The 14,872-nt window shown below is 42.2% G+C and overlaps 1 protein-coding gene across 7 annotated transcripts in view; it reads left to right on the forward strand.

Moving 5' to 3' along the window:
* sh3bgrl2 (SH3 domain binding glutamate rich protein like 2) overlaps window positions 1–14,872 on the forward strand; it is a 143,020-nt gene that overhangs the window by 51,225 nt on the left and 76,923 nt on the right. For all 7 annotated transcript variants that reach the window (XM_033020810.1, XM_033020811.1, XM_033020807.1 and 4 more), the window contains one exon: window positions 10,969–11,154. In XM_033020810.1, coding sequence (XP_032876701.1) covers window positions 10,969–11,154 — 186 coding nt within the window. The remainder of the gene's footprint in view (window positions 1–10,968; window positions 11,155–14,872) is intronic.

The following is a 14,872-nucleotide window of genomic DNA, read 5'->3' on the forward strand; positions in this document are numbered from 1 at the left end:
AATTGATTAATCAGAGCAGCCTGTGGTCATGCAGAGTCCTATATAAATGTATGTCCTTTCGATGATATGCGTATTTGGATGGTAATTTAGTGCCAAGAACCTTTACTTTTTTGTAAGATCACAGTCATCTGATTAAGACACAGTCATCATAAACTGAACAAGAGTCACATAAGCAGGAATACTAGAATAATGATGCAAAAGCAATTGTATTGGCTTGGGTATTCCTGTAAATGTGTTCCGACTAAAGGTCATCAACTTGAAATGTTATTTATGTTTCTCTGTCCACAGTAAACGCCTGGCCTGTTGATTAATTCAATGATTTTCTGTTTATTTCACATAAACATAACTTTCTACAGTAGTAGACACTGAATGAACATACAGTAGAAAACCACAGATAGATACAAAATTCTGGAGTAACTCAGCGGGACAGGCAGCATCTCTGAAGAGATGGAATGGGTGACGTTTCAGGTCAAGACCCTTTTTCAGACTGATGTCAGGGGAGTGTGCGGTACACAGATAAAATGTAGTCTGAGACAGTAAGACTGGTAGGAGGACTGGAAAGGGGGAGGGGATGGACAGAGAGGGAAAGCAAGGGCTACTTGAAGTTAGAAAAGTCATTCTGAAGAAGGGTCTCCCATTCCTTCTCTCCAGAAATGCTTCCAGCATTTTGTGTCTATCTTCGATTTAAACCAGCAACTGCAGTTATTTCCTGCACATCGAAAACCACAGCATTAGACCAGGCCTTTCGGACCACAATGTCCACGCCAAACATGAGCCAAATTAAGCTATTATCCTCTGCATGTACGTGATCCATATTCCTCCATTCCCTGCATATCTATGTGCCTATTCTAAACCCTCTTAAATGCCTCATTAAATATTATCTGGCTCATTACTCCGATAATTTCTGCTAAGTTACCTTTTTATCATTAGTCATTCATTGTGGTTTCAAATTATCGTATTGATTTTTCTCTATTGTGCATCTTTTATTTTTGAAAGAAGCTTATAACATTGGTGTAGGATTTTAAGTTGAAAGCTTCCATATATTATTCAGGAGAATGGATCAATCTGAATCGGGGTCATCATATGGCTTTGTTGAAAATGTCTACATCATGAAAGCAGATTCTAGAGAATATTTTCAAATCAACGTAACAAACATTTTAAAACATTTCAGTAATGAAGTTAAGTGGCAGCAGCTTCATTGCACTGATGTATAAAATTTGAAATAATTTAATTTTTCATCTCCATTGTGAGATTAGATAAACATTCTTATAGAGCCTTGATTTGATAGGAACATTAAAAAAAAAACCTGCAAAAACTGGAATAAAAGCACACAATGCGGGAAATGCATGGCAGATCAGGCAGCAACTTCAGAGAGAACAATAGTTAACATTTAAGGTTGATGATCTTCAATTTGTTCACAACTGAGAGATTCCTAGATTTGATAGGATTGCGCAGTGTGACATTTAAATTAATTGGCCATTTTTTTAATTAACATACTTTCACAAAACACAATGCAAATTATCAATTTCAGCCTTGATAAAGTGTTTACCTATTTTTTCTCATTGAACTATGGCCGTTATTGTCATAGTCATAATTTATTGCCCATCCCTGATTAATATAGAGATGGTGATAAAGAACTGCTTACTTGAACATTATGGTGCCCAGAAATAGGGGGACTATGTATACAGTTGTAATTTCTACATGATGAAACCAAAATGTATAAAAATCGTCTTTAATAAAATCTGACAATGTGCACTTTAACCACAAGTGATTTTTTTCTATTACAAATCTCAAATTGTGGAGTACAGAGGCGATTAATAAATGATGGGTCTTTATCCCAAACATGGAGGGCAATGTATGACCTTGCACAGTCCTTGCATGTATTGGGGAATGAGCACCTTGCAGAACAGATCTTCTGCCTCAAGATCCCTTGTCCCTTGCACTTAAGGTACAGTTGTTCTTGCTATATGGCCCAGATGTAGTCATCGATCAGGTACCTGGCTGCCACCTTGTCCATGGGTGCAATGCAGCATGAGATAGTCTCGATGAAAGGAGCGGGCAGCAACTACAGAATGACTTTCACAGTCACGGAAGCCCGAACAAGACTCACCAGCTGTCAAATGAAAAGTTCTATTTTATCCTAACAATCAATTTCTCCCATTCATTTTTATGAGGCAACTATACATAGAACATAAATCAGAACAGCCCAGGAACAGACCCTTTAGCCGCAATATCTGTGCTGAACGTGTTGCCAAGTTAAACTATCTGCTCTGCCTACACAAGATCCAACATATCATCCCAACTCTTACACTCAATGCTCCGACCGATTAAAGCATCGGGAAATTACCTCTAAATCGTTAAGACAGGAAACTACCTCTGCCTGCATGACCTGCATAAACACTTGTACACTTGAACTCAATTAAAACAAAAATGCTGGAGAAACTCATTAATTCAGGCAACTTTGGTGGAGAATGGAACAGAGTTATTGTTTAATTCTTGGGTTTAAATTTACATGTACAGTGAATTGTCACAGGTACAGTGAAAAGCTTTGTTATGCATGCTATCTAAACAGATCAGGTTTACCGTACATAAGTACAATCAAGTGCAATCAAGTCGAACTCAAATACAATTGATAAGTGGGAGGTTATGTTAAAGTTGTACAGGACATTGGGGAGGCCACATCTGGAGAATTATATTCAGTTTTAGTCACCCTGTTATAGGTAATATGTTGTTCAGCTGGAAAACGTGCAGAAAAGATTCACTAGGATGTTAACATAGAAAATAGGTGCAGGAGGAGGCCATTTGGCCCTTGGAGCCAGCACCATCATTCATTGTGATCATGGCTGATCATCCACAATCAGTAATATCCCTTGATTCCGCTAGCCCCTAGAGCTCTATCTAACTCTCTTTTAAATTCATCCAGTAAATTGGCCTCTACTGCTTTCCGTGGCAGAGAGCTCCACAAATTCACAACTCTGGGTGAAAAAGTTTTTTCTCATCTCAGTTTTAAATGGCCTCCCCTTTATTCTTAGGCTGGAGACCCTGGTTCCCCCAACATTGGGAACATTTTTCCTGCATCTAGCTTATCCAGTCCTTTTATAATTGTATACATTCTATAAGATTCACTCTCATCCTTCTGAATTCCAGTGAATACAAGCCCAGTCTTTCCAATCTATCCTCATATGACGGTCCCGCCATCCCGGGGATTAACCTCGTGAACCTACGCTGCACTGCCTCAATAGTAAGGATGTCTTGCCTCAAATTAGGAGACCAAAACTGCACTCAATACTCCAGATGTGGTCTCACCAGGGCCCTGTACAACTGCAGAAGGGCCTCTTTACTCCTATACTCAAATCCTCCTATACTCAAGGGCCTGAGTTATAGGGAGAGGTTGAGTAGGCTGGGACTTTATTCCTTGGAGCTCAAGAGAATGAGGGGTGATCTTATAGAGGTGTTTAAGATGATGAGCAGATTAGATAGGGTAAACACACTGTGTTTTTTACCCAGAGTTGGGGAATCAAGAACCAGAGGACATAGGGTTCAGGTGAGTGGGGGAAGTTTTAATAATACAATGAGGGGCAACTATTTTACACAAATGGTGGTGGGTGGAAGGAGCTACCAGAGGAGGTAGTTGAGGCGCGTACTGTTGAAACGTTTAAGAGGCATATAGGTAAATGGATTGGATAGGTTTGGAGGAACATGGACCAAACGCAGGCAGGTGGGACTAGTGTAGATGGTTCATGCAGGTCAGTGTGGAAAAGCTGGGCTGAAGGGCATGTTTCTACACTGTGGGACTCTGACTATTCCTTATATTAATGATTTAAATGTGAATCCAAGTGGCATGGTTAATAAGTTTATTAATGACATTAAAATTTGTGGTACAGTGGAAGGTGAAGTAGCTTATGCATGATTACAATGGGGTCCTGATCAACTGGGCCAATGGCCAAGGAATGGTTGATGGAGATTAAATCATTTTAATTAAATGCGAGGTGTAGCATGGATGATGGGGCCGAAGGGCTTGTTGCTGTGCTTTGAGGTTTGCGGCTCTATAACCAAAATGATAAAAGTCAGATTAGTTTTGTTAAATCAAAATTTCATCCATTCTTACTGATTAACGTACTTTCTTGTTCAAAAGATTGTTTTGCTGCGTTGCTCTTGTTGTTTAGTTTATTGTCACGTGTGCCGAGGTACAGTGGTAAGCTTTTGTTGCATGCTAACCAGTCAGCGGAAAGACAATATATGATTCGACGGTCACCAATGAGGTAGATAGTAGTTCAGGATTGCTCTCTAGTTGTGGTAGGATGATTCAGGTACCCAATAACAGCTGGGAAGAAGCTGTCCCTGAATCTGGAGGTGTGCATTTTCACACATATACCTTTTGTCTGATGGGAGATGGGAGAAGAGGGAGTGGCCAGGGTGCAACTCGACCTTGATTATGCTGCTGGCCTTGCTGAGGCAGCGTGAGGTATAAATTGAGTCAATAGAAGGGAGGTTGGATTGTGTGATGGTCTGGTCTGTGTCCACAAATCACTGCATTTTCTTGAGTCTTGGATGGAGCTGTTCTGAAACCAAGCTGTAATGCATCCTGATAAAATGCTTTCTATGACCCTTTGACTGACCCAACGATTCTATTTCCAGCATGTGTATTTTTCATGCTTTTCACTTGAGCTTCAACTTTTTAAAATAAGATAGACAGAGCTGCATAATTGTGCTTTATTTCCATTTCAAGACATCACCCCTAAAGGGCAGGGTTACATCATGTCTGGAGAATTTGAAAAATCCTGAGACTATCTATGACTGTTGCTGGATGTTAGCTGCAGGTCACTCAGCTTCATCATTGCCTCAATCACAGTTTGCATCACAACAGATGTTCGACCGACTAAAACATCCAGATGGTTGTATTTTTTTTTAGTCTAGCTCATAGTTTTTTTGCCAAATGGATGGAGTCAAACATAGCTGCCATCATTTTGTTGCTCTTTTTTAGTAAAAACAGATAAGCAAAAAAGATTCCTATTAATTAACATAGAAAGTACACAGGAGCAGGCCCTGCAGCCCACCATGTCTGCACTCACCATGATGCCAATCTGCCAGCACAAGGCCCATATCCCCCTATTCCATGCTTGTTCATGTGTCTGTCTAAATGCTGCTTAAACATTGATCACAGATAAGAATTAGTCGTGGCATCATGTTCAGCACAGAAATTGTGGCCAGACGGGCTTGTTTCGGTGCCGTACTATTTTATGTTCTGTATTGCTTTCATATCTGCTTCAACTACTTCCCCAATCATGCATTTTGGGCATCTACCACCGTGTGTGAAAAAAAACCTTGCTTTAAATTTTCTTTTAAACTTTCACTCTCTCACCATTAAATCTGTGCCCTCACATAGAATCAGAGAGTCATACAGCCAGGAAACAAGACTTTCGAACCAACCTGTCCATGCAAACTGAGATGCCCCATCGACGCTAGTCCCATTTGCTGCTCTATGTGCCATATCCCTTTAAACCTTGCCTTTCCAAGTACCTGTCTAAGTGTCTTTTAACTGATGCTATAGAATCTGTCTCAACTACCTTCTCTGGCATCTTGTTTCATATACTCACCATTTTCAGTGAAAAAAGTTGCCCCTCAGGTTCGTATTACATCTTGTCCCTCTCATATTTTTGATGTTTCTATCCTGGCAAAAAGATTCTGATCATTTACCCTATCGATGTCTCTCATAATTTCACACACTTATATCAGGTCGTCCCCTCAATCTAATACAAGCCAGCAAAACAATCTAACTTTTTCTAGCTAATCCTCTTCATTTCAGATAACAACCTCTACTGCATCTTCTCCAAACCTCCACACCTTTCCTGTAAAGCAGCAGACAGAACTGCACTGAATATCGCACAGTCAAAGTTTTATACAGCTGCAGCATGACTTGACAATTTTTAAGTTCATTGCTGTATGCCTTCTCTATCACCCTATCCACTTATCGTGCCATTTCCAAGGTACTATGGACTGGCACTCCAGTATCCTGCCAAATACCGCACCTCACACTTGCCTGGATTAAATTCTATCTGCTATTTCTCCACCAAATTTTTCACCTGATCTATATCCTGCTGTCTCCTTTGGCAACCTTCCTCGGTCCTCAATTCTGCCTATCGTTGTGTCGACAACATATTTAGTAATCGGACCAGCTACGTTTTTGTCCACATCATTTATATTGCAAACAGTCTCAACACTTGGTCCTCGAGGAACACCACTGACCTCCAGTCAGTATAATAATAACCCTCCACTTCTACCTTTTGTTTTCTATGACCAAACCAACGTCGATTGCAATCTACCAAGTTTCCATGGATCCCATTAGACTTAATCTTCTGGACTCGCCTGCCATGGGAACCTTGTCAAAAGTCCAGTAAACACATCCGCTGCCCTACTCTCATCAATCATCTTCATAACTTCCTTAAAAACGCAATCAAATTTGAGAGACAGAACCTACTATACACAAAGCCATGCTGACCTACCCTAATAGTTTAAGATTTTGGCTAAGGTTTATTACTGTATCATGTACAGAGGTACAGTGTAAAGTTGTGTTTGCATCTATCCAATCAAATCTGGTCTTACTAAATAATTGCAATCAAGCCAAACTTAAGTACAAAAGGTAGAAGGAAAGAAAATATACAGGGTGAAAATTAGAGCGTAATACATAGTTTCTGAGACAAAGTCCGTAATAAGGTCAACAAAAATTGGAGTGTACCTTAGCTTATGGAAGGACCGTTTAGAAGCCTGATAACAGAGGGGAATAAATTGTTCTCAGTCTGGTGGTATGCATTTTCAAGCTTCTCTATTTTCGCCCCAACAGGAGCAGAGAGAAAAAGGAATAACCAGAATGGGAAAGGTCTTTGATTTTATGTTGGCTGCTTTCCCGAGGCAGTGTGAAGTACAGATGGAGTCAATGGTGGGGAATCTGGTCTGTGTGATGGACTGGGAATCCACACCTCTCTGCAATTTCAAGTGGTCTTGGGCAGAACTGTTCCCAAACCAAGGTGTGATGCAACCTGACAGTTTGTTTTCTGTGGTGCATCTGTAGTAGTTTATAAAAGTTCTTGGAGACATGCCAAATTTCTTCAGTCTCCTGAGGAAGTAGAAGCGTTGGGGTGTATTTTTGGCTGTCGCTTCAATGTCGTTGGTCCAAGACAGATCATTGGTAATATTTACGTCAAGGAACTTGAAGCTCTCAACCATTTCTACTTTGGTACCATTGATGCTGATTGGGGCATGTGCTTCACCACACTTTCTGAAGCCGATAACTAGCCCCTTCATCTTGCTGGTATTGAGGGACATTAAGTCTACGCATTTTCAATTGTGTGTAAATCCTGTCCCTAATTTTTCTAATAATTTCCCTACTACTGATGTCAGGCTCACTGGCCTATATTAGGTAAATTATCCCAATTGCCTTTCTTAAACAAATGATTTAAACCAGATTGGTTGTTTTCCAGTCTTCTGGGACTTCGCCTGTGGCTAAAGTGCAAAGATCTCAGAAGAGAACTCAGCAATCTCTTGCCTTGCCTCCCTCAGTATGCTGAAATAGATCCCATCAAGCCCCTGGGAAATATCCATCTTAATGTTCTTTTAGAGACCCAATACTTCCTTCTTCTTAATGCCCTAGAATATTCAACATCTTACCTTTTGGTGAATACCAAGGTGAAGCACTTGTACAGTACTCACCCACTTCCTTTGGTTCCAGGCACAGATTTCCTTATTTTTCCTTATGTGATTCATCTTTTCCCTAGCTACCCTCTTGTTTTTAATGTGCGCATAAAATGCCTGGGGATTTTCCTTAGCCATACTTGCCAAGCACATCTCATGGTCCCTTTCAGCGTTCCTGATTTCTTGTTCCCCTCTGAGCAAAGGAGGCAGCTAATAATCGGCCACATTAGAACATACAACATAGAAAAATAGGTGCAGGAGTAGACCATTCGGCCCTTTGAGCCAGCACCATCATTCAATATGATCATGGCTGATCATCTAAAATCAGTACCCCGTTCCTGCTTTTTCCCCATATCCCTTGATTTCTTTAGCACTAAGAGCTAAATCTAACTCTCTTGAAAACATCCAGTGAATTGGCCTCCACTGCCTCCTGTAGCAGAGAATTACACAGATTCACAACTCTCTGGGTGAAGAAGTTTTTCCTCATCTCAGTCCTAAATGGCCTCCCCCTTATTCTTAAATTGTGGCCCCTGGCTCTGGACTATACCAACATCAGAAACATTCTTCCTGCATCTAGCCTGTCCAATCCTTTAAGAATTTTACATTAGTGGGTACGAGTCACACACAGGGCCTGACTGGGTAAGGGCAGCAGATTTCTTGAAAGATATTAATGATCTAAGTAGTTTTTTATAATAATCCACCAGCTTTGTGGTTATGAAGTCTCACTTTTGATATTTACTTAATTGCTTGATTTGTGTAAATACCCCATAGTGGGATTCAAATGTGTCTTTGTTTCAATAGCCTTGGTCTTCAGATCAATAGTCTTGACCTCTGGCAGTTAGTCCAATGATACACAATCATGGTATCACACCACATGCTGAAAACCGATGTGCACAGGTTCATATTTCTCATATTTATCTGATATTTCCTTAAGAAATTGAAGGACGCCAGTCATTGTGACTGACTTGAATGTATAACTTATTGTGTGCTCAAGATTAAATCATCTGTTCCTCATTTAAGTAAATGCCAGAGATCCTTCATATAATGTATATTTCCAACAGTTTATCAGATAATAGCAGAAAATCCATGTTAGTTTGTCAACTTTATTATCTCTTGTCTATTCTTGGGCCATCCTGCTGTGTTGCGAATTTGATGATCTAATCTGTTTTATGAGCATCACGTAAATACATTCTTATGTGGATAAAACAAGTGTCTGAGACATGGTAGCAAGACTTCATGCGATTTGTTTCTTTTGGATAACTGTCAATTATAAATCTATCAAAGTTAGCTAAAGAAACTTAAGATTTTGGAGCATTTATTATTTTAAAACAGAGTCTGTACTGGGCAAGGCACTTCAGAAGGGTGATGTTGAGAATCCACTTACTTGGTGGGTTGGCGGTGGAGAGAATTAAGGGCCTGTCCCACGGTACGAGGTAATTCAAGAGCTCTCCCGAGTTTAAAAAAAAATCAAACTCTTGGTACGTAGCGGGTACGTCGGAGCTCGGGACGTCTCTTAGCGGCTCGTAACGCTAACGGCAGGTACTCGGGAAACGCAGTAAGCTCGTGAAAACTCGTAAAGATTTTTCAACATGTTGAAAAATATCCATGAGAGCCCGAGTACCTATGAGCGGCTATTACCATAATTCTCCGAGTTCGAATCAGGGGAAACTCGGGAGAACTCTTGAATTAGCTCGTACTGTGTGACAGGCCCTTTAGCAGCTTCAAATTCCTGGGTGTTAACATCTCAGATGATCGTACTGGCGCAGCACAGGATATATTCACAAAGAAGGCGCCTATACTTTCTTAGAAGTGTTTAGGGATTTAACATGCTTAGGTAGGATTGTGATTGCGCAGTCAGTTCAAGGACCAGAGACCTTTAGCTGTTCCTGAACCTGGTGGTGTGCAACTTTGCTCTCGTGTTCCTCCTGACTGATGGTAGGCACAGCCCAGATGGTGGGGATCCTTCATGATAGATGCCGCCACATGATGCAGTGCCTCATGCAGATGCTTTCAATGGTAGAGAGGGCTGCGCCTGTGATGGGCCAGACTCTTGCGTCCTCTGCATTGGAGTTGCCATATTAGGCCATGGTGCAACCAGAAGATAGTTTCTGAAGAAGTTTCTTCGCGTATTCAGTGACATGCCTCTTGCACTTGCATTGACGTTTTCTATTTGTGTCTTTATACTATTGTCTTGTTTTAGCACACTTTCTTTTCAATGTCTTGTAGAATTTGTGTAATTTATGTATAATTTTTTTTGTGTATTGTTTGAGTCTACATGCCTGTGCTAGCAAGATTTTCATTATACCTATACCTCACTTCTACATATGAAAATAAACTTGACATGATTTGAAGTTTATTTAAATCTGTTGCTCTTCAATTTATACAAAAAAGTTTTAGATAATTTATTGATGTGCTGCTCATTGTCATTTGTAGAGATCTACATTATCTGGTATAATCTTATTCCGTTACCCAAGTAATAAAATATTACTCTTGCAGAAATCTACCATCCATTGGTAATAGTCCACCATGTCAGATTTTGTTTTATAAAGTTATGCTTGTCTGTGGAAGCTAATGCTTCCAGTCTGCATGTGTGAAATATTGCATTTTAAAACTTTCTAACATGTTGAAATGAAAATAATTTCCTTCTTCAGCTGCCTTTCCTGTTTATATTCTGCACTGATAATTTGTTGCACTTAAGTTTCTGCATACGAAGGCTGTCAGTAAAAAAGTCAACTTTTTGAAATTATTGCCTGAATTTTGATTAGAAAAGAGACCTTTACTAAAGATGAATGATTCAAGGTATTCATCTTTATAAATGACTGCCAGTAGTGAAATTCCCAATTTCAAACCAAAAATGAACTTAAAGATTTAAAAACATTTTCCACCATTATCTTTCTGCATTAAAATACCATCTATTAAATAGGTAGATGCTGATGACCATTATAATGATGACCACCATTGAGAAAACAGAATTTATGATGGATTTGTGGTTTTTTGAGACATGAAAAATGGTTTACCCTGTTCTTAATGGTACAGCTGCATAGATACACATTGGTAATCCTTCCTTGACCTTTCCTTGAACACCCAATATACCTTGTGAGAAAGTAGAAAACTAGGACACTCATTTATTTGCATTATAATAAAAAAATCTTGTTATGCTCTCGACCTTTAGATGAACTAACTTCAAGCAAATAATAAAAGCAAAAACATTTTTTCAGTATTTGACTGATATAAAATGAGATCAATAATAATCTTAAAGGAGTTCTGCTTTCATTGCAGATCAAGAAGCGACAACAAGATGTGGTGGGATTCTTAGAGTCTAACAAGATTGAATTTGAAGAGATTGATATAACAATGTTGGAAGACCAGAGATTGTGGATGTACCACAACATCCCTCAGGAGAACCAGCCTGCTCAAGGAAACCCACTCCCGCCTCAGATATTCAACAATGATGCCTATTGTGGAGTAAGTAGCAAGTCGTGCTCCTAGCATCTAGACACTGTTAAATAAAATCACAGTCACTGTTTTGAATCTGTAGATTCAGGTTCAAAGTGATGGTCGACTTCAAGATACTAGCTTCGCTTTGCTTTTACTTTTAAACATTTTTTTTGTTATAATTTCTTTCCAATTTATAGTAATGCTTGAGGGTTTTGCCATATGTTGAAGTTGCATTCGCAAAATGGGGAAGACCACTAACAAAAATTAATATTTGTATTTTAACAAAAGAGACATTCAATCATTATTTTCTGTAAGGAAGGACCACACATTGCAAAAGATGGTCATTTAGGATCTTTCTGAAAGAATTATTCAATTAGCTTACCTCCTCTACTTTTTCCTGTCAGTTCTGCAGCTTCTTTATCAGGGACACTTTATTCCTCCTGTTTACCATTTAGCGACCTCATGGTCTGTCACCTTTCTGCTGCAACTATAAATGTTTTTTCAGTGAAATGGTATTGGAAGGTTACCGACCTAAAAATATGATTGGACTAATGTTAATGTCAACTCGTTGGCCTCAACATTCATATTCATCCATCAGGCACTGAGCTTTGTGTCAATTGAGCTTGCGCCATCCTTGATTATTCCATCTTTTCCAAGCTATGGATTGTTGTAGTATCCTTTTAGTTGTTACTATTAATTTACTGGCAGCTTTTATGGTCAAAAGTAAAAAAACTGCAAATGTTGCATATCTAAATTAAGCCAGTCAATACTCATCAGGTCTGGGAGCATCTGTGGAGAGCGACACAAAGGTAACTTTAAATATCCCCAAAGGATCAGAGAGAGGTGAGCTCCAATGGGGTAGACAAATTCATCTCGTACACAGTTGTGTCGAGGCAGCAAAAAGCACTACACAAATGCAAATGTTTTCTTTATTTTTCTTTCGTTCTGTCACTATTACAGGACATAAATAATGAACCAAATCACCTTGGGCGAGGCTGCAAATACCTATTGGTTATTCCTAAAGAATACTCTAGGAAGGTTGTAATAGTGCTCCACACTATAACAAAAATGCAATTGTACTGGAGAAAAGTTCAGAGGAGATTCACTAGGATGTTGCCTGGGAAAGAGCTTTCTAGTTATGAGAAGAGGCTCGATCCCTGGAGTGAGGAAGAGAGTGGTGTGGCAGAATCACAAACAGCATTTAAGAAATGTTTGGATGAGCATTTGAATGACTTAAGGATTGAAGGCCACAGGTCAAGTGCTGGAAGATATAATTAATATGGATGGTTGCCCAGTAATGTGATGGGACGTGTGGCCTGTTTCCATGCTGCATGACTTTATGACTCCACGAGAAGCCATATTTAAAAAAAATAAAAAATTTATTGTATAAAAAATTCCATATGTAGATCATCACCTTCTTTTTGAATTGAATCCTTTATTTGTCATTCAGACCTTTCGGTCTGAACGAAATGCTGTTGCCTGCAGCCATACATGTAATAATAACAAAACACAATAAACACAAATTAACATCCACCACAGTGAGTTCACCAAATACCTCCTCACTGTGATGGAGGCAAAAGTCTTAGAGTTACTGTCTCTTCCCTCCTCTTCTCCCTCTGCGCCGAGGCGATACCCCACCGGGCGATGGTATCAGTCCCGCGGTTCAAGCTCCGCGGCCCGGGGGTGGTCGAAGCTGCCCGCAGCTGTTGCAACGGGTGCTCCGGAAAACAGGCACCAGCCTGTGACCTGCGAGCTCCCGACATTGTCCTCCACTGGCCCGCGGCCGAGCCCCGGATCCAGGTCGCCGCCGCCAGAACGCCGCCTCAGCCGCCGTAGCACCGTCTCCGCCCCGCACCGGGCCGCCCACAAGGCAGCGTCTCAGCCCCGCACCGGGCTGCCCCCACGGGAGCACCTTCCAGCCGGGAGCCGGTCCGCCCACACGGCAGCGTCTCAGCCCCGCACCGGGCTGCTCACACGGGAGCGCCTTCCAGCCAGTAGCCGTGCCGCTCACACAGGAGTGTCTCAGCCCCGCGCCGTCCGCCCCCACTGGAGCGCCGAGTCGTGCCGCTACCCGGACGTCGCCACAGCTCGAAGACAGCCAGCCTCGCGTTGGTGAGTCCTGGCTGGCTCTACCTCCGGACCCTCGAGGTCGGTCGCAGGTTGGAGGCCGCCAGCTCCGCCATTAGGCCTCAGCGCAGACGGGGGAAGAGAAGGGGGATACGACAAAAAGTCGCATTCCCCCGAAGGGAGAGACAGAAAGCTCTGTTTCACCCTCCCCCCACACACATAACACCACCTAATAACCAAAAAAATTACTAAACTAGACAAAAAAAACAACACAAAAAGTAAAAACAGACAGACTGCAGGCGAGCCGCAGCTGTATCACAGCGCCGCCACTTCAGACCTTTCGGTCTGAACGAAATGCTGTTGCCTGCAGCCATACATGTAATAATAACAAAACACAATAAACACAAATTAACATCCACCACAGTGAGTTCACCAAATACCTCCTCACTGTGATGGAGGCAAAAGTCTTAGAGTTACTGTCTCTTCCCTCCTCTTCTCCCTCTGCGCCGAGGCGATACCCCACCGGGCGATGGTATCAGTCCCGCGGTTCAAGCTCCGCGGCCCGGGGGTGGTCGAAGCTGCCCGCAGCTGTTGCAACGGGTGCTCCGGAAAACAGGCACCAGCCTGTGACCTGCGAGCTCCCGACATTGTCCTCCACTGGCCCGCGGCCGAGCCCCGGATCCAGGTCGCCGCCGCCAGAACGCCGCCTCAGCCGCCGTAGCACCGTCTCCGCCCCGCACCGGGCCGCCCACAAGGCAGCGTCTCAGCCCCGCACCGGGCTGCCCCCACGGGAGCACCTTCCAGCCGGGAGCCGGTCCGCCCACACGGCAGCGTCTCAGCCCCGCACCGGGCTGCTCACACGGGAGCGCCTTCCAGCCAGTAGCCGTGCCGCTCACACAGGAGTGTCTCAGCCCCGCGCCGTCCGCCCCCACTGGAGCGCCGAGTCGTGCCGCTACCCGGACGTCGCCACAGCTCGAAGACAGCCAGCCTCGCGTTGGTGAGTCCTGGCTGGCTCTACCTCCGGACCCTCGAGGTCGGTCGCAGGTTGGAGGCCGCCAGCTCCGCCATTAGGCCTCAGCGCAGACGGGGGAAGAGAAGGGGGATACGACAAAAAGTCGCATTCCCCCGAAGGGAGAGACAGAAAGCTCTGTTTCACCCTCCCCCCACACACATAACACCACCTAATAACCAAAAAAATTACTAAACTAGACAAAAAAAACAACACAAAAAGTAAAAACAGACAGACTGCAGGCGAGCCGCAGCTGTATCACAGCGCCGCCACTTCCGGAATAAATATGATATAGCTAGGAATTTTGCTGACCTATGGCATTAGAATTGAATTCTTACAAACATCACTCGTACACACCAATATATCATTGGTCTCTTAAGATTCATGATTGGAAAGCTCTGTGCAACGTATGACTATTTTCAATAACAATTACCAGAAAAGAGTGCCCACCAAAATTTGTAAAATGACTCCAACCATGCCAATTGTGTTTCGATCCTATTGAATTCGACATCAGATTTGCAATGAGCATTTGGATTTGTTATTCAAATGAATGCAGCTTTTCTGTAGGGGTATAGGAGTGACATGGCAACAGATAATTCTGGAAACAGAAGAGACTTGATCATTTTCCTTGCTTGGTGATAAGTGTGGCATGTGACCTCCTGGGAGACT

This window comes from Amblyraja radiata, chromosome 5 (genome assembly GCF_010909765.2).
Source record: "Amblyraja radiata isolate CabotCenter1 chromosome 5, sAmbRad1.1.pri, whole genome shotgun sequence".
NCBI classification, from domain to species: domain Eukaryota; kingdom Metazoa; phylum Chordata; class Chondrichthyes; order Rajiformes; family Rajidae; genus Amblyraja; species Amblyraja radiata.